This window comes from Anoplophora glabripennis, unplaced genomic scaffold (assembly GCF_000390285.2).
Source record: "Anoplophora glabripennis isolate ALB-LARVAE unplaced genomic scaffold, Agla_2.0 scaffold14, whole genome shotgun sequence".
NCBI lineage: Eukaryota > Metazoa > Arthropoda > Insecta > Coleoptera > Cerambycidae > Anoplophora > Anoplophora glabripennis.
Genome location: NW_019416352.1, coordinates 2,680,626 through 2,707,304, shown reverse-complemented (window position 1 = coordinate 2,707,304; position 26,679 = coordinate 2,680,626). Strand labels below are relative to the sequence as shown.

The following is a 26,679-nucleotide window of genomic DNA, read 5'->3' as shown; positions in this document are numbered from 1 at the left end:
GCAAATCATTCGGCGCGTAAAATTTATTTTTGGTTGATATATAAAGCAGAAGAGATTGCATTACAAACAGTAGCTGTCTACTCCCCCAACCTTCTGGTGATACGGTTTATTGTTTGGTTTGGTTTTTAGTTTACGCCGCAACTATCCACGATGTCAGCTGTAAGTGTTAGTATCTTTAATGAAATAGGACCAATTAATATTTTCGCTTGACAGTTATTGTATGGACTGATAACGTAGTGTCGACATGTCACTCAGTGCATGTAAAGTTTTTTGTGTTTGTGCCAGAAAAATAGCTTCAGTGAGATATGCAGATATCACGGCGATGTAGCGAAGAAAAACTAATTTGTAGTTCCACATTTTCTTTCAATTATCATTTTGCGGATGTACAAAAAATTAAGTTAAGAGAAAAGTGGCATAGTGGAGATAAAAAAACTACAACGTGTTTAATTAAAATAAAATAAAATTTGTAAAATATAAACTATTATTTATAATTTGAGAATTCTGCTACTCAAAGAAACATTGTTTTTATGTACTAAGAGCTTTTAACAACATAAAAACTAAATCTGTGAGCAATTCAAATTATATTTATCAAAATAATTTTGATATTTCCTTCACCTTCTTTTGGCCATACTATTCTAGTCTTTAAATTCAAAATGTACTTTTGTTTTAAACATTTCTATAAACTACATAATACCAAAACTTGTTAACTACATCTTCGCTCATTTCACTGACCTGAGTGATTGTTCATATTTGAAAAATATAATCACAGAGTTTGTTTGTATGCATGATGTGGAAAGTGGCTTTATTTTTATTGCAACTTTCTAAAAACGAAGGATGAATTTTTTAACTGTAAAGCAAATGTTTTTGACGGTTTTCTATATAAGGAAAACTATGTTAGGGTTCTTGAATTTTTTGTGACGCATCACACATTATAGGTAACAAACATGTTATAAAAAATATTTTCGTGTTCGTTATGCCTATCACAGATCGATCTGTTTTTGACAGAGTCAAAGTATATTTTTGCTGAAAGTTGACGTAGAGTTAGATATTGTGAGTGATCAACTTAAAAATCGTTGCCAAGCTAGATATTATTATCTACAATTAATCTTTATTTTTTCATGTACGAACATATTTTGTTATCTTGAACCCATGTACCTTTATTTTAAAATTTAGAAATCTGTAATATCGCAAATCTCCTTAAATTTGTTACCTAAAATACAGAAATAGCAGAAACTTATACAATTTTTTTCCGATATAAATTTTCGAGGTATTCGGTATGTTCACATTTATCTGGTCAAAAATTCCTACTAGTTGGATAACAATAGAAGAAAAATTAGCCTTTGACTGTGATCGATCGTTTTGGCGGGTAGATTTATTTATTCTATTTTTCAGATGCAACATTTCCAAATAAATGTATCCAAGCAACACCACAAAGACAATATTACAAAAATAAGCGCTCCTATTATATTTAGATCAATGTTAACTGTCGGGTTTCCGTCCTCAGCCCATTTTATTAATCTTATTAATTGCAATATTCGGGTTTCTACAGAGTTCGTTTTATATATAGTGCAGTTCAAAAGGATTCTATTTTTATGCGGGTTTTGACCCGTGTCAAATTAAAGTAGAAATTTTGCCAAGTATTACAAAAATCGCCTGTCTTACGGAATAATTAGTAACGCTACGACAGACGAATAATTTAATTACGTGTAGATTTATGCGAATGTATTTCCGACTTTTACTGTCCAAGGAACGTTTCAAATGTCGCTTTAGAGATCATAAAGCGTGATTTATAGTATCCCATCCGAGTTAATTTTAAAAAATCAATTAATATATTTGCGCCGAGAGTTATATTTATCAACTCTTGATGGAGAGAATAATATTTCAAAAGTGAGACATACTTATCACCAAAATTACTTTTTTTACTTTGCGGATCTTATAAAAAGCCATGAGAACCCCATAGAACTTGCATCCTAGTCCTATTTAGCAAAAGTCCTACACCCATGTAAAAAGCTCTATTTGAAATAAAACAAAAGTTATTCTAGCTATCGCTTTATAATAAAAATATAATACAATACTTAGACAATTTAACCTTATAATGCTCACATAGAACGACTTTAGTTAGGTGCTGAAGAATTATTTGAATATTTACTATTTTGTTCGCCAGGATATCCCCAACTTTCGATATGCACAATCCTAATAATAAATACTAAAGGGTATAATATTACGCAAATATTTATTTGAGATCAGACGGATCTGGAGTGTGAAAATAGTACGCTTATATACGCAAAACGATTCATTTGTTTATTTTCTCGAATCCAGCGTAATATATTGAATTACCCGAAAAATTCTCAGACAGAAATATAATAATTTTTTTCAGTTTATTTACGCCTACGCCGTCTGTCATTCACCCGCTCCAATCATATTCAGAAGTAGACCCGCCAGTCGACATCTGCGTCCTGTGTGTTTTTTTACTCTGACAGTTTGTAACATTATTTATATTTAGGAATCTAGGGTTAGTAACCAAGACGTGAAAGTCAGGATCAGCCTGTAGATTAGGCAACTCTTAATCCATATCCCGAGAAATCCAGTGGTCTTAAAAATTTTGACTGTGGGCCTTGTTTATGTACTTGCACACAAACAAGGCTGTGGGATAAATAGCAGGATACTCAATTGCAAGTTCATGTTCACTGGACATACACATATGTGCAGTAATTGTTGTTAACATTAAAATGCCGCATCAGCTTTAGATTTAATTATATATTAACTTTCCCTTTAAACTTTCCGTCGCTTTTTTCTTCTCACTTTCTAAATATAAAACAAAAATCATTCTTCTTCATATACTACTGGCCATAATTTAATACCTTATTTGTATGAAAGACGAGTAAGACATCCTAGCTATTGCAATGTTAGACATAAATTTTATTAGTTGCTTTAATAAACATTTTTCTTGTAGTCAGAATATCTTGCACGCTACACTTGACAAGCTCTGTGGACATTTTCGTTTGCTTCGCCATAAATTATGGGCATATCATAATATTCGCAATTACTAAATAAATGCGCCATTTTCATAAGAAAACTTGGAAATACGGCTATTAAATGTACTCTCGAAAAACAGCACAGCAATTACTACAACAATGTATTACAAACTGTCTTTTCGAATATAGTCCGGCTTCATAAGAAACCTACAAACTCGTAAGAAGTGTTGCAAAATTTTTTGTGAGTACTCACCACGATAAAATACATGTATTTCAGCAGTTCCAAAACAGTTTTAAACACATTTTTAATTAGCTTTTTTCTAAATGACCATAAATTTCCGGTACAAGTTTGTGACATCAGTTTACTCGGTTTTTGCTCCTTTTTCACCCCTTGAAATTTTTGACATAAGTTCATTAACTCCCTGTAGAAACATTACTCAAATTAACATTTTCATTTATTACTGCTTTTACTTTTACTTTCAGTTTAATCCTTTTATTGTAGAAGAGTAAAGTGTATCAGTATTACACTTTTACTACAATTTCGTGAAACATACAACACACTTAAGTAAAATAATAAACACCTCGTAAATTGTATGGACAGATTTATGTTTCTGTTAAGAGAGATTCGAATGTTTTATCTAACTTGGATGAGATGTCTGCACTGAAAAAAATATTGTTTTGAACAAGAAATACATTAATTTATGTACGTATGTTTGTTGATATAGAATAGTACGATATTTTATGTAGAATTCCAAGAAGACCCCTGCGTTACTTTCTTGGGATTAACTGCATTCGACACCCGTGGTAGAAAGACATTGGCGGCGTGGCGTTTCCCGTAACAGCTTGCAATGCACACTGTGTTTTGCAGTTAGAAGGCGTGTTTCTTCGTAAGTGTATCGCCCTGAACATTTTCAGTGTAATTTCTTATTAAAATAAATCAATGGAGGTGAAAAATAAAAGAAAGGAATTTAATTCACAGTCGAAGAGTATAAATATACATATATTTATCTTATATGATATACATTTTACTATTCTGAAAATAACGCGGAAAATTTCAAAGCGCCCCTGGGGCGGTAAATTGTTACAGTAGTTCCGATAACAGAACTTTATTGGCTTATTATTTTCTTGATATTCTATCTCGGCAAATATTGTACGGAGTGTAAATACGGAGTGTAAGACTACTTTTTATAAATAATAATGTTGAACTAAGTAAAATTTCTTCATTGTTTTTTAAAGACAAGAGAATTTTCTAATTCAATATAATAGTAAGCTCATGTCCATAGTGTCCGAAAACGAGTGGGATATACAGTGCGATTTTTTAAAAGTAGACTGTCCTGTGGGATGCTAGTTCTGACTTTATTTAAATGAAACACAACAATGGTATATATTAACACGTTTATGAACGTCGTTAAGTAAGTTATATCAGTAAAATATAGCCCATTCTCTTCCAAACACCCTGTATAAGCAAGTATATGTATCCCTCATTCTAGCATGTGTTGCAATATTGTCGAAACAGTAGGCAAAGCCAAATAAAATCGTCTAACTAATCGCCAATTTTTATTTAACTTTTGTCTAATAAAAAACGCCTTGAAAACCATAAAATAGCAAAACACTATAATTTTGCCAATACTTTCGTGTTCTATTTTGACAATGGAAACTGTGGTGAAATTCTAATTACACAAACGTAAACAAAACTTAGTTTGTTGGTTTCAACGAGTTGCCACCAGTGTCAGTCTTTCTAGAAACAACTGTTTTCTGAAAAATTTAAGTTTTTTTACTAGACAGATAGGACTTGAAAAATAAACAGTTCGGTTCTGTAACCAATGAGAAGTTGAAGTAAAAAGTAAATTCGTCACTAACTACTAAAGAATTGCGATGGATATACGCGTGTGCGTGCTTTTTGAAAATGAATTGGTCCAAGAATAATAAATAAGAAGCATTAGTTGTTTATAGTCACAATAAAATTAACATAAAGTTAACCAGGAAATAATTTGCCCTCCAAATTTATTATTCTGTTCTTGCCAAATATATTTGTATTGTCTAATGCAATATACAATTGCTTAGTATCAGTTTTAGTCAGTTTACAGTCCGTTTCTATGTATGTGGCGTTGTAGATTTTCTTGTGCTTAAGTCCAAATCCGAGTCTAAAGATATAATCGTTGTTCTGTTGGTCATTAATCAAAACAATTGTAAATAAAATCTAAAATTGAAATTCCCTATTTTTTTAGATACACATACCAAGTATGTATATGAGCATGACGTTTATGGCATTCCAATCAATTTATTTTACGATACTTGGTACCGTCGTAAAATCGTACATCAGTGTTTCTGAAATGTTATTTTGAAAATATGCTTTCTCGAACGTTTATCTAGCATGTATCTATAAATACGTAGAGTAAGAAATAACTGGTTTTTAAAAATACGGTAGTACTTGTTGAAATTAAGATTGATGTCTGAACGTCTGGATGTTCGTATAACAATGACGTTTGTCTGGAGATATTAATGCTAAGTGGGTTAGTCCCCCTATAATTTTTTATTACAGCGATTGTCTAAACAATTTTGGATTAAAAATAGAGAGCGGAATATTTATCTGTACCTTCTTATAGGTTTTTCCAACATTTCTTGGAACTATTTCAGTTAAACCTACTTGAAAAAAAAAATTCCTCCAGGTTTTATTTAGAATAGAACACTTAATAATTTTTCAGTTTCAAAATCGTTTTTTCTTAACGACTTCCATGATTTTCGAGATAGTAAGTTCAACTTTGACACGCATGTTATTTATTTCATTACAAATTTTGCCTGTTCATGTAGTTTTGTGCACTTCGAAAAAAAAATTAATTAAATACAGGATTCTCGTGCCTCCTTACCCTCCCCAACTTTGCGTATTCAATTATTTTTTGGATTTTCTAGTACAGTCTTTCAGAAGTCAGTTGAACATGTATAAAAACGCCTAGCAATACAATTTAATGAGTTTCATAGGCGTCCCTAAAAAAGTTTTCTGCTAAAGGTAAAAAATTATAATTTGTAGGCTAGGCAATTTGTCAACTACTTGTCAACAACTAATATTTATTGCCCAGTCGCCCAGTGCCCTGTGTTATACGCCGTTTGCCCGCGCGGTAATTCTTCAACTGAGAGTATAAATTTCTACCATTTCCACGTTTAGTTCTGTATATGGGTATGGCTAAATAAATATGGGAACAACTTGGTACATACTGCCAACCTCCTGGTTCTTCAATTGGGATCGGAAAGACTATATATAATATCTTCTTATTTTTTTATCTCTCATTTTCATTTGTTGCACACTTTTGGAGTAAAATACAACTTTCGAAAATACTACACACAGTCAAACTGTGGAGTTAAAATATTATTAAAAAAATTATTTGTATAAATCAATTATTAGTAAAAGTCTTATATGTATAAGAAAAAAAATAACAAATGTCATACATGCAAAAGTGACATGTAACAATGTACTTTACCAGCTTCTAGCATTTTTGTTGATTTTATAACAAAATAAATCGATTTTTATCTACTGACTAGTTTTTTTATGAGGAAATTATAGTGGCCATCACCATCTCTAGATTTTAATACAAAGCTTTTCTCTTTTTGGAGTAGTATGAAGGATTTTGGTGAAAAGGATGGTGAAAAATTAACATTATACATTTTAGACAAAAATCCTTATGACGAGCAACAATATACCTTTTTAGTGTGACGTCACATATTTGGACAACCCCCAACAAATTGTCATAGTTACTATAGAAATGAACAACTTCAAATTAATTTATTTTTACAAGGATTTAGAAGTATTTAAGTATAACCAACACGTGTTTCGTAAAATAGATACATTAATGTGCTCAGAACTTACAAAAAACCGATATAAAAGAATATTCCTAAATTTAAATAAAGTAAAAATGTAACATTAGCCGTGTTATTCCTAATGCGCATTCTCGGGAAGAATACGCAGGTGAGATTTTGTTGATATATCATCGCTGTCATCATTAGCGTATTTTCCATTCTTTTGTTGTTTTTCTTGGTGCTCTACTGTGTCACTGTGTTTATCGAGAGTTTATTTCTTCTGGTTTATTATAGACGTACTCTTAACCATAACCAAATTTTCTTGAATGATATCCTGTTGCGAGGCTACTTCACTTACATAAAAAAAATTATCTTTAATGCGCATAACATTGATATAATTTTAATTTATTAATTACTATAAGTCAATATTGTTCTATAAATTTAAATTTATGAATTCTATATTTCTTTTAGTTTATCACTTGGGGTTTGAAACTCCTTAAATATTTCTAATGCCAGTATATCGTGATATTTAAGGAAGACATTTTTTTGGCACTTATGTCCAAAGTACATAAGGTCGAAAATCGATCTGGTAAAAATACTGAGAAATTCTTCATGACAATGTGTACTATGGGGTTACCTATTATTTGGCTTATGTGACGTCACTATTAAAAAGACAAAACTCCTAATTGTTAATACTCAAGTAAAATAGATTTTAAATAGTAAGCCACAATCTGGATGTCGGCATATAAAGATTAGGCAAAGTTCAATATGGTTACTATTGATGTTTCTCATACTCTTCAATAAGTTTAAATGAAGCTGTACCGATATAATTTACACAAAGTCATATTTACTTACCTCGGTATTTATTCATAACATTATATTTAGGTAATTAAAAATGGTGTACTATTACGCCACAAATGAATCTAAACATACCTACTGAACTAGCACAATTCTCTACACACGCGCGGTAACACCCCACCGGATGAACACATGATTAATCTGATTGGTCGAGCCAAATCAGGTCTTGTAAACTCCTATATTTACATCAAATATAGTAAAAATGCATAAAGAATTAGGATTAATACAATTTAAAATGTAAAAGTAAACGTAAAATGTAAGCATACATCGCAAAAAGAAAAATGTTTAATTCGTTTACATTTTTCCTGTATAAAAACCATCACAAATATGTAAAAAAGCTACGTGAATTTCCACAATTTTTATCAGTGTATATATTATTAAATTTTTGTATATTTTTTTATGTCTGTGTATTATTATGTTTGCTTCGTTCTGTTGAATTATTATTGTACCAGGAATTTATGTCTGTTAGGAAAATAAATAAACTGATACTGTTAACATTAAGGTTTTCTGTAATTTTTGGGAGTTTACGAGCACCCTGTGTTCAGGTCCGAAATTTTTTACCATGTTCCAGTCATATATGGGTGTTTCAAATTATACATATAATAGATCAAGAAATATTTGCGTTACGTGAATAGTTAAGTTTTCGTAGGTACACACCTACTAAAGCATAATTTCCGAAATAGAATTTTATTTTTATCGGAACCGAGAGTGACGTTGACCTCATCTGTTAATTCGACACTGAAGTTTCTTGCAAAAAATGGGAGAAAGGTAGACCCTTGGTGCGTCATATAGTTTCTTATTTATAGATTCCACTCTTGGCATATTGAGGAAATTGGAGAGCGTTACTTTTTCCCGGGAAACATAAATTTAACACGCAAATTGTGTTGAGTTTCGGTATGGGCTGTTTGAAAATGCCCATAAAATTTATTAGTGTTATTGGAGGCAGTAGTACCCTTAAAGCGATAGTCGATTTTTTTTCAAATTTTTTTGTTATTTATTATTGTGCAGATTTATTTTCTGAATCCAACGATGTATATGAATTTCATTTTTGTAAAGCATTTATTACAGAAAGACGACAAAATATTAGTCGATACCGCATTCGGCGCCCGGCGACTAATTCATGACAAATGCATTTTAAATACTTTTCTGGCCATGGAAAACAAAAAATAATACAGCAAAACAAATAAACTTAAAAGAGAATTTTGTAGTTAACAGAAAAGAAACAATACAATGAATATCAATTAAAAGAAAAACAATTTAATTAAATACATTAACCATTATACAAAGTTCAACACAAAATAACATTAATTAAACACAAAACACATTAAACGAACAAGAAATGCAAAGCAACTAAAGAAACAAATTGTAGCCGTCCTCTATTGCCTGTACTTTTTGAGGAACGTGTGGCTTAAATTTGTGTTTTTTCAATACTGCATGTACAGTTTTCTTTGATGCTCTATTATTATTAGAAATTTCCCGGATGGAAGTTCTTGGGTTTTCTTCAACGTTAAGAAGAGCATTGAACTCAATGTATTCATTAAATTGGCGTTCCTTTCGCTTTGGTTTCTGAAAAGCTCCATAGTTTCTCAAATTTTCTTCAAATCTTACAAATCTACGTGGTTCTGAAACTTCTCTGTGAGGAAATAGTTCTCTGTAAAGGCGGACTTCTGCACCACGATTTTTATTACACCGAAGAGTATACCTGTCCGTCAATTGATTATTACTCATAATTTGCACTTATTTCAATAAATAACCTACTGTAAATCCCACATGAAAGAGTATAATGCGTAAAAAACTGAGACGCGAATGCTAAAATGACATTTACTTGCTTTGTTGTATTTGTGTTATTTGTTTTTCAGGCATACATGATTAGTCAAAATATGTTTGTTGTCAATTAAGCAACCGGGCGCTAATAATGCGGTATTGAGTGATATTTTCATGCTTTTTCTGTAATACATGTTAAACAAAACTAGACTTTATATACATCGTTGAATTTAAACTAGAATTCTGCACAATAATAAATAAAAAAAACATGTATTGCCATTTGAAAAAAAAAGTTGACTATCGCTTTTCATAATAAAATAATAACAAATACGATCCAATAGGATCATTCTATAGTGTATTTAGAGCCATTTCATATAATTTTTTGTTTTTTAAAATCAGACTATAAATGACGGAGTTATGGCTTGCGGCGTTTTTTAGGAGACATCCTGTATACAGGGTGTCCCAGTGTCAGCGTACAAAAATTTACCAGGGGGTAAACCAGACCAATTTAAGATTAAAACTCTTATAAAATATTTTTTGCGATACACTCTCACTGAGTTACAGGGTGTTGTTTATAAAAAAATAATAACGACTTTCCGCAATAACTCAAAAACCCTTTCAAGGATTTAAGTAATTTTTGGGTGAAGTGTACATCTATTAAAAGTCATTAAAACTACATGGTGCTTATTTCGATCTGACGCCAGGGGCGGCCTAGGCCAACATGTCCTCCAGGTTATATCTTCATAACTTTTGCATATCCTATAGTTTTATGTAATTTGATTACGTTTTCCTGAACCTGCAATCGATTCTGAACAAAAGTGTGCTCTTGTTTCATAGCTCAAAAATGAACCATTTTCGAGTAAATTGGATCTAAAATATCGACTGCATTAGTTCATAGAAAAATGCATTTAAACAGATTCCACTAAATCATATCACATTCCATATACAGGCTGTTACAAATTCGCTTCTGACTATACATATACAATCAATTTTTATATGTAATATTTCCTCTCTCCAGGACTATCACCAACTTCATTTTTTTCATACGACCCTAGAAATTTTATTACAGTTTTTGCAAGCCTTCATGATCCCCATTGCAATACTGTACTCCCTCAGCCCGAACCAGATTCAGACGTTTTGTCTCGAAAAATTCATCTTCAATGTATTCGTTCCAAATATATATATTTTTTTTTTAGATTTCTATCTTTATTGAATTATCGTACAGTCTAAGTGTCGTTAGATCCTGTGAAATCCACCTAGTTGTTTAAACTATTACCATCATACGCACACGTTACAATAAAACATTATTAGAGTTTTTCATCAAACAATTACTAAAATTAAATGACTTTTTTATATTTTTTTTATACATATTAAAAGTGTTTTTGTTGAAAACGACAAAGTTTTTTGAAAATTAACAAAGGTAAGAAAAGTTTTAGAATTAAATTCCCCATAATATAAAGTAATTTTTTTATTCCGCCAACGGCCTAAATTATGATTCTGTCACATTTTAATGGTGCATCACCCCTTATCAACCCTTTAAAATCCTTCAATTGAACTCTACTGACTGTGGTGTACTAAATTAGTTTTTTTAAGTTTACATATAACTGACATATTGATTTTTTTTATTTGAAACCCACTTTCAAGGCCTATAACTTACTGCATATTGCAACGGACTAGTAATATTACCGACTATATTTCCTGAAATACATCGTAAAATTTAGATGAAATTTCTTCAAATTTAACACAAAATAGCCATAGAAATTAATATTAATCGTTAAATATATCAAATATGTTACCATAAAAGGAAATCAAGTTTATCGAAGTCATGTAAATGTGTGACAAAAAACTGACCTGCCAACTTGCCTGCAGTAGCGATGAAACTTGGTGAATATTTACCCTCACACAGTCTACTGTCAATAATTGAAAAAACTGCTCTGAAGTATTATTTTTATCTTCGATCGTTTACATATTCGAAATTTTAAATTGATAGGCAATTATTACACCTAAATTTTAACCAAAAACTGAAAACAATGACATTAGAAAATTGTTTACCTTTTAAAATAAAAATTATAGCACCGAGGCACATGATAGCAAAGATCAGGGTTACATATTACCAGTTTACTTTATTCTTGTTTTGATAACGAAAATAGAAATACTTTCAGAAACAACAAACCGTTGATATATGTTGTTATTTCGTTTTAATATTTATGTAACTGGTTTCAGCTACGAAATCCTTTAAAAAAAAACGTGGGACCGAAAAAATAATAAAGCAATTCTCGGCGAATTTGCGTGAAAGCGAGACGAGTGCCGATGAAATTCCGCAGAGCAAAATGATACGAAAATAAGCTCCAAAATCACTATATCAAATAGTGGAGGATTGAGGCAAACGCAGCATTTGTTTCAACAATATTCTAAAAATACTGGATACTCGAATTTGCTGCCGTTTTCAAATATCCCCATTGGCCGGGAAACGTTTTCAGCCAGATGCTGTGTGGGAGCGCAACGCCCTGAAAAAGATTATTCGAAATTATAGGAACCGAGAATGGAGTGTAGAAACCCACTATAACACCAACGAAAGTCATAATAAGGGGATCGGACGGGCGAGTACTTAGTTCTTCTGCACTCTCTTGTTCAGTAAAGGGTGACTTGCGACAACCACCACCGAAATGGTATATGTCTTGCGCTCTTTTTTTTTCATTTCACCATCAGTGATCACACGCTTTGTGCAGTGCTTGGGATAGTGAGATAATTTTTACACAGTGGACGGTTTTATACACAGTTTCCATGAAATATGTAAACAACAAATTCTAATGGGATGGTTTTATAGTGCGAATTCGGTTTTTATGTGCTTTTATACGCCAAACGTTCAAATTTATGAATTGGAATGGGTGTCTGTTTTCTTTTATTGCACTAATATTTATTTCTCGGTCCAAGCGAAAAAATAACCCGCGACAACTTGAAAGACTCCATAAACTGTTCGTTCATTTATTTAATTGATCTATTTACGAGCGCTACCAGAAAATTTAACTTTTTATATTTAAGGAAAGTTATTTTTGTACGTTTGAAGATATTTCTAGATGAAGACACTATTTTTCACCACCTAGGCTTATTCAAGCTAATTTTATATAATTATTTTACATACAGCTAAAATTAAAACATGTTTCGTCTTTATGAATGCAGTGCAACTAGATTTCAGGATTTATCTTGGAATTGGGACACTCGCCAACTCGAGTTGTTTTCATCACCGCCAACCGCGTCCATTCGTATATATTTTCTCCAAACTTTCGAATGAAATTTCATATGCTACATTTCAATTCCTCTTTCAATGCTTACACAGGATGCTTATTATCCTGCATTGATTGATTTTGGTATTATATGAATATGTCAGCTTTTGAAAGGGTTGGCATGAACACTCGGCATATTACAAACATTTCACATTAACCGAGATTTACTTGTTTCATCACTCACTTAATAATTGCTTGGCTCACATATCTAGCTGCAATTTATTCACAAGTAAAGCGGAGATACAACTACTAATGAACATTGGTGTCCATTAAATGAAAAAAATCTTTGCCACTGTAAAATAACAAATATAGAAAAAATTGCAGATTTCCTTATACATAAAAAATATATAATTGTACACCTTCAAAAAATATCGGTGTTGTTAGAATCTATTAACGAAACTTGTCCGAAATATATTAAAATATTTTGGAAAAATATACTTAACAGCAAATTAAAGAGGAACAATTAAACATGCACTGGTGAAACGGCAGAAATTTACATTCTCAATTTTTGAAAAATTTATGATGAGGTGTTTATAGTCATATAATTTTTTTGAGTCAGTTTTTCATTCATTGTTGTACCTTTCAAGAAGTCATTTATTTTACTAATATTTAAATATTTTCTCTTAAAAATATAGTCTGAAATTTAAAATACTTTTATTATTGCAAACGTACCAGAAGTAAAAAAAACATACCCGGCATACGAAGAATTTTTTTGTGCAAATTTTTTAATTTACATTCGTTTGGATACAGAATTTATAAAAATTACGGTACGCCTGTGGTACAACGTACTTTTTCTGTCATTACCTTAAATTTGTATTGGGCCACATGAAACCATTTTGAATATATCTGATATATTGAAAAACTCCCTATATATTCATATATTCCCGAATTGTGATTTACTACTACAAATTTTCCTACTGTCAGACAATTTTATCGTAAATTTGGAAGGAGGCAAAAATTTCAATATTAAAAAATTTGTTCTCGCTTAAATATTTAATTTTTTATTTTTCTTTCATAATGTGTAAGACAAGTTTTTAATTCCAAAAAGCTTCGTCTTTATTTTAAATTTAATTGATACATTTTTTGCCACAAAATAATTTTAGGTACTCAAGTTTTTACTAATAATAATTAATTTTATGTACTATTTTGCGTAATATATTTTTTTATTTGTTTCAGGATGAACTCCCTCCAGAACAAATTGCAGGTAAGCCTCACATATTAAACATTAAATCACACATTTTGGAAAAAAATTAATGCTTATGAAATAATAGTCGTCCCCTTCAAATAGTGTAATAAGAAAGTATAAAATCGGAATAGACCAAATCAGGGTTTTGATTTTCTGACCAACCAACGTTTTGATTTTATTTAAAATCTTCATCAGGGCTATAAATAATAAAGATATAAGAACATAGATGAAGAATAGACAAACCAATTTAGTTGAGCATTCTGCCACACTAGAAAGAAAAAATAAAATAGTAAATATTCCTTCGAGCCAAATTCACTGTTTTCGTTATCAAAACTTTAGTAAATTTTTTTCTCGGTGTGGAATTAAATAGAAAAAGAACTAAAAATGACACAAATAAATAATTACTTGCATTATATTAAGATAGACACATATTAAAATTATTAACTAAATTGTCAAATAAGCCAATACAATAAAAATATTTAAATAATAAATTTAAAAAAGGGAAATAGTAGCAGTCTTGCCCAGTAAGATTTATATCTCTAGGTAAGGTGCCAATTCTTTTTTAAATTTAATTAAACAATTTGATTAATAATTTTCATACGCATTTGTTTCTGAAAATATTGGTATATGTTTTAAATATTGTTTTAATGTTTTTTCTCTAAAGTATTGCCTTTTTATTATTATTTATAATCCCGAGGAAGATTTAAAACAAATAGAAACATTAGCCCCAAAAAAACCGGCCCCAATTTCCCTGCCTTATTCTGATTTTATACACTCGTTTACAAAATTCACAATCGCTGTGATTTCTTCAACCGGTACCCTTTTAAGTAACAAATACTTGGGATACAGTCTTCATTATTATTTTAAAACCTCAAATTTGTTTTCGAAAAGAAGTGCGTTCACCGAAAAAATAAACTGGTAAAAAATCTGATATAAAAATAATAAAGTTACAAAAACAAACATAACTTAAAAAATCGCTCGCACACATTTCGAGTTTATTTTAAAATAAAGTAGCCCATAGTTACATCAAACATAATAACAGCAATAAAAATAGTTGGGATGCCTATTCCTACGAATTTATTAATATTTGATAGGCTGGCATTGTATATTTTCCGCTGGAATATTGCGTAAACATTCTAAATATTTCTCGGCCAAAATTATAATATGTGTAAACATGTAAAATATAACTTTGGCATAGGCGCATATGTAGGAGATGTCAGAAATCGGGATGTGTTTCTGTTTTGATGCGCCTGCAGCTGTTGCTGCGCTGAATTATAACCAGAGCCGGATTAATAAAGCTTTATATCAAAATTATATTTTAGTACCGACCTAGAAAGAGGTTTCGGTAACACTGATGTAGCGGGACACGCCGCTTTTTCCCGGAAAAAGCTTGGAAATCGTCCAGGAGATTTTTTGACACATGGCTTGGTTGTCTTACACAATAGGAAATTACACAAAATTCGATAAATACGCTTGTTAATAAACTGTGATGGGAAATTGCTTATTTTCGTACCCACTGTATTTTGGCAGAAGAAGTGGTTGCTATTATTACGTCCATAAGATAATAATTAATGCAGACATTTTTCAGCACCTATAAAACGCAAAGAAGTAAATCTCAGGCAAATTTCAAAAAATAGTTAAACTAGTCACAAAAATGGGAGCATAAAAAGGTCCTGATTTTCAAAAGGCTCGGGAACTAATGATTGTATGGGAAATTTTTAATTTTTATCTTTTTGGATATTTAACATTTTTTGATGAAAAAAATATGAATTTTTTGAAAAAATTTAAAAAAACATTTTTAATTGCCTATACTTAATTGATTTTTAGCAAAAGTGACAATTTCATCATTCGAATCACAATGAAATAAAAATCACAGTGGTTTGAACACTTGAGGGTTTCTTTGGGATAACTTGAGGTTAAAAAAAAATAAATATCCTTTGTCTATCCATTATTTGTAAAGTTATCTCAAGTTTAACTAAAATCCTTAAATACGCAATGTTTTACCTTTTTTTAATTAAAAAAAACATAAGAACGTCTTATAGAAGATACTTTGATAGAGATACTTAGAGATCTTATCTTATAGAGATACTTTGAAGTTTGTTTTCAAAACTGCGTAGATTTATCAAAACCAAAAACGTCATTTTTGCTGTGAACGACAATAACTCGGCGACAAATTATCGTATAAAGCTCTTGAATAGTTCAAATTAAAGAGAATTAATCAGACTAAAAGAGCTGACAAGTGGGATTGGCAAAAAAAAATATGGTAGCCTGTTAACCTTTAGAAAAGGAAAAAAATGTTTGAAATTTTTTTTTCCGCTGGATTTTTTAAGATTTCTTAATGGTGGCCAAAAACCAAAAATTTTTATTTTCAGATCCTGAAACTACAAAGCTCAAACATCAATTTCCTTTTTTTTATTGCTCTACGACCGCTTTCCCCCAAGTTACAACCTTTTCAAATCACATAAAAATTTATAGTCCAATTATCAACTTGCCTGAATTTTTGATATGAATTAGTTTGAGGTATACTATAACAATAAGTGACAGTAATTTTTTGTTCAACCCCCGGCCAAGGGTGAAAAAAGATAAGACAAAGGAGTTTTTCAAGATAACTTAAAAGGGGCAAGAGCTAGAAAAAAAGTTTCTTATATAAGTTGTAAAGCATACAATTCTACATAAAAATGGCATCTTGACTTTTTCTTGTACTATTAAAATTAACAGAGTTAGGGAGGCTAGAAGTTAAGGGAAGATTTCAGAAATTTAAAAAAATCATAAGCAGAAAAACGAATGAATTTTGTATTTTTTTTCAATCTGCTCTAAAAAATGTAAAGAGACACGTATTTATTTTATCGGCGAAAAAACATATTTACGGGGTGAAATACACCCTCAAAGTTCGACCCACAAAACAGTTTTTTCAAAATTTCTGGGGTTCTAATCAATATTTTGAAATGAAACAAAATGGAAATTACTTATGATAAAAAACAAATATTTCGCAAGTGATTCCGTGTTTGGGGGTTGCTACCCTTATTTTTTATTTCAGAAAAACTATATTTTTTATTTATAAAAAAATCATATTTACTCAAAAAGAATTAAAAATATGATTTATGTAAACAAATTGACAAAATTAAATTGACCTGTTTCGAGGTTAAAATCTATATTTAGGGGGGTGAACAACAAATTGAAATTGTTATAACTTTCTTATTAAAAATTAAAAAATATATCTATTTCTCTGAAAAGAAAGGTTACATTTTTTAGAGTAGATCGAAAAAAAAAATTACAAAATTCATTCATTTTTCTGCTTATGATTTTTTTAGATTTCTGAAATCTTCCTTTAACTTCTAGCCTCCTTAACTCTGTTAATTTTAATTAATTTAATACTAGAAAATGTCAAGAGGCTATTTTTATGTAAAATTGTATGCTTTACAACTTTTATACGAAACTTTTTTTTCTAGCCCTTAACCGTTTTAAGTTATTTAGAAAAACCCTTGTTTTATATTTTTTCACCCTTGGCCGGGGGTTGAACAAAAAATTACTGTCACTTATTGTTATAACATACCTGAAACTAACTCTATAAAAAATTCAGGCAAGTTGACCAAAATTTCGATTTAAAGGCTTATTTAATAATTGGACTATTAGGATATTCTTTATCCTTTAATTTTTGTTACTGGATTATTTTAATAGGCTTTTGTCTTTTGATACTTTTCTATTAGGCTTACAAATTTTGTCCCTTTTTTCTGTCCATTTTATGAGTTAATACTTAAAAAAACATTTTAATTTCACTTATTCTGTCTGTATACATTCCATCACACTGCCTTTTGATGTATACAAATAAATGGTAATTAACCTTCCATTTGTCAGCTGGACTTGGAGGAGTAATTATATTTGAGATATAAGCTGATGCCAAATGATAATATCGATGAAAACAGTGGCAGTTTCCATATTTTCCAAAACGGTAGAAACCCCCACACTCAAAATAACCTACGCTCCACGTTTTAGTATTTGTCTCGGATTTTTTTAGCGTTTAGTTACAATTTTATCTTCTGTGTCTATGTTATAAAAGTCTATGTTAATTATTATTTACAAATTCATGTCACCTAAAATTAAATAATTACATAGGTACCTATAATAAAATATTGTAAATATTACAAGTCTGTTTTGGCATCTTTGCTGAAAATTCCAAAATACTGGGGAAAACAATCTAGTACGTTTCTAACTATCTACAAAATATGACAGCGCATAAGGCATGCAAATTATAGCGTTGCAACAGTAAAAAGCAAGCTTGATGCATTGTTTTCAAAATTGTGCCAACTATCTAGTCATCGGATTTACCACTGATATTTCGGTGACAGTTATACTTAAAATTACGAGTTTTGGTGACAATTTTCACTATGGAAAACTTTGTGGTACTATTTCCGCAAATGAATAGTTATAAATTATGTAAACTTAAAGGTTTTGATCTAGAAACTATTCAGGTTATCAGTCGAAGACTCAGTATAGTGTTGTTTGGATCAGTGGTTAAAACGTCAAAGTGGAGTTTATGTTTGATTTTTTCTCTAAATTTAGCCAGTGAAATGACCGAGCACAAGTTTATACAAAATCAATTATATCCACAAATTAAAAGTGAAGTAAATAAACAGAAAGTACCTAATCGTTTCATGTGAGACCGACACTACACTCCATGCATTAAAAGGTGGTATATGTCGAGCTGTCAAGTTCTATTCCTGAACATAGTCCGAAATTGAAGCTTTTAAATACGCTCCTTGATTTCAAGCTCACACTCAGATTAAGATCTAGTTTAAATGGGACGTTATTCGATTCGATTCGTGCGACGCAAGTTGTCTTCTGATATACAGGATGTTGCAATTTCTACCGACATAATTTTACCGGTGAATCTCTGATCAAAAATAAGAAAAAAGTTCATATGGACGTAGGTCCTCAGAAGGTTTGTTTTAAAGTTTTATTATACTTTTAATATTATTCTCATTTATTTTATATAATTTGAAAAATGCCCCATTGAAATTCAGTACGCTGAATACTTTGTTGAGAACCGACAAAATGTACGAATTACCTACAAGTTTATAGAAAAAGCTACCCTTATTTTTTATGCCGAAAATATACGGTATGTCCACAGAATAGGAAAAACTTTCTTATTTTCATCTTATCGAAAAAAGTTGCTCTTGATAAAATATTTTACTGGTTCTTAGAGTAAGATTGGGACAGAAAAATTTAACATTTCTTTTACGGGGTGTTCAAAACATTGAAAAAACTGTAAATGGTACAAGAGCAAAGGGCACCTATTTGTGATGTGGAAATAAGTTACTAAGAAAAGTTCTTCAAAAGTAAAAGGCAGTCTCTAATACCAATTTTCGAAAGAACCGGCCTACATTTATTTATTTGTAATCATTAAATTTATTTTACACAAATTATATTATTAAATAAGTGCACTTTACTCTTTTACCAATTAAAGTTTTTAAAATTTTTTGAACACCCCGTATAAGAAATGTTAATTTTTTTCTATCCCAATCATACTCTAAGAACCAGCAAAATTTTTTATCATGAGCAACTTTTTTCGATAAAATTAAAAATAAGAAAGTTTTTCCTATTCTACACCTTCTCTGTCGAGAGTGAAAATTTAAACCTATACAGGGTGTCCCTGAAAAGGATGGACAACGCTTGACCACAGGTTCCTTGGATGAAAATAAGACCATTTAGCCTAACAAAAGTGCACGCCTACTGAGATATAGCCTTTTAAATATAGAATAGATAACCTATTTTTTTCAAATAATTTGAAAACTATTTTTCTTAGAAACTTCAAATTTGGTAAACTTATTTTTTTATACAAGGGTAAGGTAAATATAGAATTTGGAGAGAATACATATACAGGATGTTTTATTTCTAGTGCCTGTGCGTCACTGGCTAACCCGTAACTTTTTTTGTGTGTGTGCCAATGACGACAGAATTTATATTTTTAAAAACAAGCACTATTTTAGAAGATTTTTTTGCTCTTACAAAATTTCGATATCGTGTAAAAATATCGAGTAAAATTCGCATTTTTTATACATTAAATATAGGCAAAAATTCCGATTTATAAAAAATAATTTATAACTGCAGCCTCAAAGCAGGGAATAATAATGAAAAAACGTAACATTAAAAAAAATAACTACACATTTTTGGTATTATTTGGTATTATCAATCAATAAAATAAAAATCAACACTAATATTTTAAATAAACAATATCAACTAATAATGTAAGAAAGTCAACATTACCATTTTAAATAAAGTGATATTTGTAATACTATTAAAATAATATTACAGTAAATACTCAAAGTTACTTTCTGTTCTTAAACGAAAACATTAGTTCTTCGAAAATTAGAAATTATCCTATAATTGTGCATTACCTCTCATAACATTAATTTCATGTTGTATTCTTTCCCGTATTCGTTTTCTGTATTTACTGAAAAGTTATTTTAAACTGGTCCTCAACGCTCCCCAAATGAAATAATTACATAGGTTTAGGTCCGGGGATCGAGGTGGCCATTTTAAAGGGGCATTATTTTCTCTACCTATCCACCCGTTAGACCTTTAATAATCTGTAATACCTACCTGTACCCTGTAACACCTGTAACCTGTAATAACTGGTCTTTTAATACTCTATTAAAGGAACTTTTTGAAAGCCAACCTCTGCCGCTAAACGCCTTTTATTTACTTGAGGAATTTCTTCGACCCTTTTAATTATTGTTATGAATTTGTTTCTCTGTTATATGGCACCTCGTACTAGAATGTTCTATTTGTCTTAAACTGATTTTATATTATTTAATGTATAAAAAATGCCAATTTTACTCGAAATCCATAAACGCTTCCAAAATTTGTGGCAAAAAATCTTGTAAAATAGTCGAAATAATTCTGTCGTTATTGGCGTACATACAAAAAAGTTACGGGATAGCCAGTGTCGCACAGGCACTAGAAAGAGAACATCCTGTATATGTATTCTCACCAAATTCTATATTTACATTACCCTTATATAAAAAAATATGTGGACCAAATTTGAAGTTTCTAAGAAAAACAGTTTTCAAATTATTTGAAAAAAACTAGGTTATCTGTTCTATATTTAGAAGGCTATATCTCAGTAGGCGTGCACTTTTGTATATATGTAAGTTAGGCTAAAATAGTCTCGTTTTCATCCAAGGAACCTGTGGTCAAGCGTTGTCCATCCTTTTCAGGGACACCCTGTATATAATTTTTGTAAAAAATGAAATAAATATACAGAATACAGTAAAGTATATAAAGTAAACTTTTAAAACTCTGGGGTAATTTATGCTGGTATTTAATTTTATTACATAAATTTGGAGACACAACTAATACCTATCCAATTTTTTGTCACCGAAACAAATCCTCTGTAATGTAGCATTTAAAAAAATCAGCCGCTCGAAATACAACTTTTTTTTCTAAAAATACGACGAGGCGACAGCCTCATTCATTGATAACTAATGAATTCGCTGTCACGAGAATAAAAAAACCGCTTCGGTTCGCCGCCAAATCGCTATTAGAAATGTCGCTGATATGAATTAATTGTTTTCCAGTCTTACGCAAGGCCTTCGAGGCTTTCGACAGTCAAAAATCTGGCAGCATTCCATGTGACATGGTAGCCGACATTCTTCGCCTCATGGGCCAACCCTTCGACAAGAAGATCTTGGAAGAACTCATCGAAGAAGTTGACGCCGACAGTAAGTCATTTCTTAAAAAAATGTCAACACTTCTCTACAAATGTATTCTTTTATTTCGACAGAATCAGGACGTTTGGAGTTTGAAGAATTCGTAACGCTAGCAGCCAAATTCATTGTTGAAGAAGATGATGAAGCGATGCAGAAAGAACTCAAAGAAGCGTTTAGGTTATATGACAAAGAAGGTATATTTTCTCTATCTTTCACAACAGGCACAAGTTAAAATTTCTTCACAGTATCCTTAAATTTGTTGCAGTTGTTGTACTACACTGCTAGAAAAATTATTTGTTACAGATGTAGCTAAAATGTTGTAAAAGAGTTGACAGTTATATAGTTCGTAGGAAAACATTTCTGATTAAAAATTTCTGCAATGTTAGTAGCGGTTGTCTGGCAGAGCCGTATAATGGGGGCGATGAGTAATGTTTGTTTGTTTTTATCCGAAAATAGACCATTATACGTTATAATGTATTTGGGAGCGGGTGGACACAGAAAACACAAGGTTCTGTAATTCTCCATCATATTTATTGTTCTAAATAAAAAACAGTCTGCTGAGCGGAAATCTTTTTATAGCACTCTGTTCAGAATTGACAAAGCCGAATATACTTCCCAACGTTCTTGAAATTCAAAATTTCGAAGACTATTTTGAAAAAATGAAATCTACTGGTTTGCGAGAATAATTTTTAACTCATTCAGATCACTTACTGTTTTTTAATAAATAAATGTTAAAAAAATTAAACAATAAATGAAGAAGAAACAAAGTTGTGAAAAAAATACTTCTGAGCAAAAAATTTAATGTACAAGTGATATGAAATATTTTGCTCTTTTATATTTTTAATTAGGATAAAAATATACAAAATCAGAAAAACGCCTTATGAAGAATTGTCTGAAATTGAAAAAAAAGAAACAATTCCTAAAATGTTTTTGGAGACGTTTGAGGTAAAATGACAAATCTTGAGTTTATATTTTAAATTGATATCACTGAGTAGATCAGTGTAGTCAGATCACTATCTCTAGGAGTAAACTCCAAACAATCTTCTCAACTGGATATTTTGAAAATTCAATACGGCATTTGTAGCTCTTATAGTAGGATCGTATTCGATGCAAAATAGAGCAAAAAGTTGTCGGTCTTTTATCAAAGGAAAATCGTGTCATCATTTTTAGGAGGCGTAAGTTAAATCATTTCAAATTTAAAATGAAATTCAATGTAAAATCTGAAATACCGCTGCATACGCACTGTGTTCTGGTAGTAGCTGTAGTCGCCCAGGTGCATCGAGTGTACGAACTGGTCGGTTATACGTCAAATACTAACCTAGCGAGCTTTGCCGTCAATTAGAGAGCGCTTCCAAAAAACAAGTAAACAACAGTGGCGCGTACAGAGGTAAAATGTAGTACATATGTAGAATTTAGGAAACAAATTGGATTTATAATAAATTACATTTAAAATAAATAGTTTATGAGAATAAAGGAATTTTTGTAGGAACAAGGGTGCCAGACCTGAACTGATCCCCTCGTCCCTTCATAATGTATAAAGAAATTATTCAATTTGTAAAACCCTTAAAAGCGTACTTCATTGGTTCCCTTGACAGGCAATGATTTATTACTTTGCATCGAATATGATCCTACTATAGTTGTATTTCTATCCATTTTGAAATTATTACTTTTTGCTACTCTGTATTTGATAAAAGGCACCATAAATTCGTGAGATTATAAAATATCACAAATTAAGACGATTTCTTCTTGTGTTTCTTAAATTTTTCAGTTTTGATTTACAGGGACTGAAACGATTTCTTCTAAAAAAAATGCATCGAAATCTGATTAATTGTAAGATAAAAACAGTTTAAATACGTTACTGATGTTAGTTGATTTACCAATTCCCATGGGCGTAGCTAGGATTTTTGCTAAGGGTAGGCCTAGTCACGTAATCAGCGACATCGATATTTCAAAACCTAAACGCTCTTTGGTTTGACTCAAATGCGTCCAGTAATAATAATGTAATTTTTCAAACTTGCAGCATGCAGCAACGATTAAGGGGGGAGGCGTGCCCCCCACTGCCCCCCTAGCTACGCCCATGTTAACTCCTAAAGGTCGTTACATAGAATGTTTCCCCGTGACATTTTGGCGTACCTCTTTTGGTTAGGTTAGGTTAGGTTCTTTACTTAAAATGTGTAGTGTTCCTTTACTAAATACTATTCTACAATTACTCTTTATACTAGAAACCGCTGTAAAAAACTTAACCTCAAAAGAGTTTTGACAAAAAATGTCAGTGGGAAAGGTCGAAATAATTGGTGGTAATCTAGTAGCACAGAAGTATTTGGCTTTTTTTAAATACCATGATTATTTCCTATATCAGGTACGTCATTAAACCTAAAATAACCTAAGAAGATTCGGAAAAAATCTATACGATTTTCTTCTAAAAATAGGATTTTAAATACATTTGAATCATAGAAATGTTCCTGAAAAATCACTTCCATGAAAATTTTGCTTTTTATCGGGATCACGCTCTTTGACCTATTTGTTATTTGTATTTAATGGTATTTTTTTAAACTCTATATCGAATGTCTCCAGAAGCTCTTAAAAAATTGTGACTTTCACAAATTTCGACATTTTTTATCACGAAAACAGTGTTTCCAGACATTCCTCTATATGACTTTTTTTATTTGGACCAATTTTAAATTTGGCCGATCAATCCTGAAACTTATTTAAAACATATGTTATGACCTGCATCTTTACTTCGGAATTTTGATCTCTTTAGTTACTGTTTTTTTTCTTCGTCAGGAAACGGATACATCCCCACCACCTGCCTCCGCGAAATCCTGAGAGAACTAGACGACCAACTGACGGACAGAGAGCTAGACATGATGATCGAAGAAATTGACACCGATGGTTCTGGAACGGTCGACTTCGATGGTAAGCCGATAATCACCCAGCACCAAAATAACCTTTCTATTTATAAGACCTTTGCGATACCCGGTGGAAGAGATGGATGTTTTGCGTCACTGTAATTTGTTCCATTTAGTTTGTGATTCTGGGGAGTAGGAAATGTATTTATAGAATTTGTAGGATATACAACGCGATTATTCCATCAATTCACTTGATAACCGTCAAGTGGGAGGAGGCCATATATTTTATATATTCAAAGCAAAAGATCGGGACTTCATAAACTTTAACCGACTAGCAATTAGCTTATTTCGATTTAAATTTATGTCGGTAAACCTGTCTAGCAAGTCTACACTGATGGAAATGGGCCATTTTCGGGCTGGATTTCCTGGTCCAGTTATTGTTTTAACAATTTTTAATTTTACCGAAACTTAATTGCCAAATTCACTAATACATGTAATGCAGGAGTAATTACATAAATATATTTGTGGCGAATTTACGAACAATAGAATATATTGAAAAATTGTGTATTGCCAAATATCGTCTATAATCGTACTGATTTGTGTTAATACCGCGATACGACTATAGAATCCGTCATTTTAACCTCAAAAAAGTTATAAATTAAAATATATAAGGATTGCAAACTAACAAACACCCTGTATAGCATAAAATCTAATCAAATCAAGTTATTTAAAATCTTAAAATATGCCCTCCAAATGTCAATAGATACGTTGATTACTTTGACAAAATTAACAAAATTAACAAAAAAATTACTTAATTCACTGTACCTTAAAAAAAAAAGATGATGGGATCATAGCTACTATTTTTAACATTCTGAAACACCAGTGGCGGCTCGTCGGGTGACGCAAGTGACGCACCGCTTCACCTAAAATTTCCGTTTGGTTGTGCAATTTAAAATTATTTTTAATTTTATATAAATTTTATAATTTAGGTATAATTCTATATTGATATTTGTTTTGTACCAGTAATTTGTAGAAATGTTTCCTATGCACGATCATGTATGTATTTTATTGGAAATGCCATTTTCCAGATGGAAAATTGAGGACAAAAAAGATTTTTTAAATTGCGAAAGACCTGTGCCTTCTCTCGATGTGGAAAAAAGGGGGAGGTTAAAAGACAAAGTGTATGTTCGGAAGTTTCGGAATGAATGGTATTTGGAGTATAAGTGGTTGTGCGGATGTTTTTCAATTACTGATATTCTTTTTGATATGTTACAGAAACGCTCACTAAATATTAATTATTGTATGTCACAAATTAAAAATACCCAGAAACTTTTACGTGAAAAAAGAAACGAGAGGAATTTTAAAGAAATATTTGAATTAGGAAGCATAAAAGTGCCAGTACCAGTTAATTGTCGTGATGGACGAAAAACTTTGACAGTTACTAAAAAATTTTTTTTAATACGTCAGTTTTTCGGTAATATAGCAAATGCAACTAAAATTTCCAGATTCATTTAAAGCCGTTTGACCTTGAAAATTTTCGCCTGCGGCGCTTTTTTTTTAATCAATCAATAAATATGCTTCACCTATTTTCAATGTCACGAGCCACCACTGTGAAACACCCCATATAAAGCGTTGTAGAGTAAACAGCGCGGAGATTTAAAATAAGCAATAGTGTAGAAGAAAGTTACGATTATAATTATTTTCATTTTCAGAATTCATGGAGATGATGACAGGGGAAGTTTGAGAGGATGTTTACTACTTTCGTAATTTAAGAACTTTGTACCTTTACTCAATAAAAATAAGAGTGCATTTTTTGTTATTAAAATTTAATTTAATATCATATAAACAGAGAACAATGTTACATAAAAAATATTTATTTTAATTACAAACTATTTATATAATTTATTAAATAAAATATAATATTAAAATCTTAAGTGTGTAGTTTATTTTGTACCTTCAAGCGTCTTAGAATATAAACAGTGTTTAAAATTAGACAACCCTTCGTAGAATACGTTTCCTTATTTTAAGTTTACGACACATATACACAGATACGAATTGAATAGAGGCCGTTTTAACCCCTGCTCGGTTACAATTACAAGTTAATTTTCAAATTTCAAAGATATTTATATCCACATTTTGACACTTACATGTACTTTCCTAAATATTTAACGATTTGTGAAATACACAGAAATGTTAATATAACAAATAAATAATACGTGTTCGACATTATATACTTTGAGCGTTTTGAGCTTTTATAACACT

General features: G+C 30.9%; 1 protein-coding gene across 3 annotated transcripts; it reads left to right on the top strand.

The window, feature by feature from the left end:
- Positions 1-26,265, top strand: LOC108904066 (troponin C). 3 transcript variants are annotated; one of them, XM_018706462.1, is made up of 6 exons: positions 1-165; positions 13,850-13,877; positions 21,437-21,580; positions 21,643-21,762; positions 24,353-24,484; positions 26,130-26,265. In XM_018706462.1, the coding sequence occupies exons 1-6, from the start codon at positions 151-153 to the stop codon at positions 26,159-26,161; spliced, it is 471 nt and encodes a 156-aa protein (XP_018561978.1). In that variant the 5' UTR covers positions 1-150; the 3' UTR covers positions 26,162-26,265. The 3 variants fall into 3 exon arrangements, with proteins under 3 accessions (XP_018561978.1, XP_018561979.1, XP_018561980.1); XM_018706463.1 differs by having other exon boundaries at positions 2-159; XM_018706464.1 differs by lacking the exon at positions 1-165 and adding an exon at positions 11,977-12,058.
- The last annotated feature ends 414 nt before the right edge of the window (positions 26,266-26,679 follow it).

What these genes read in the sequence shown, in the direction of transcription:
- LOC108904066 (XM_018706462.1), top strand. An exon ending in TAGGTTATATGACAAAGAAG is followed by an intron (nt 21,763 to 24,352) that starts GTATATTTTCTC and finishes TTTCTTCGTCAG; the next exon opens with GAAACGGATACATCCCCACC. An exon ending in TGGAACGGTCGACTTCGATG is followed by an intron (nt 24,485 to 26,129) that starts GTAAGCCGATAA and finishes TTTCATTTTCAG; the next exon opens with AATTCATGGAGATGATGACA.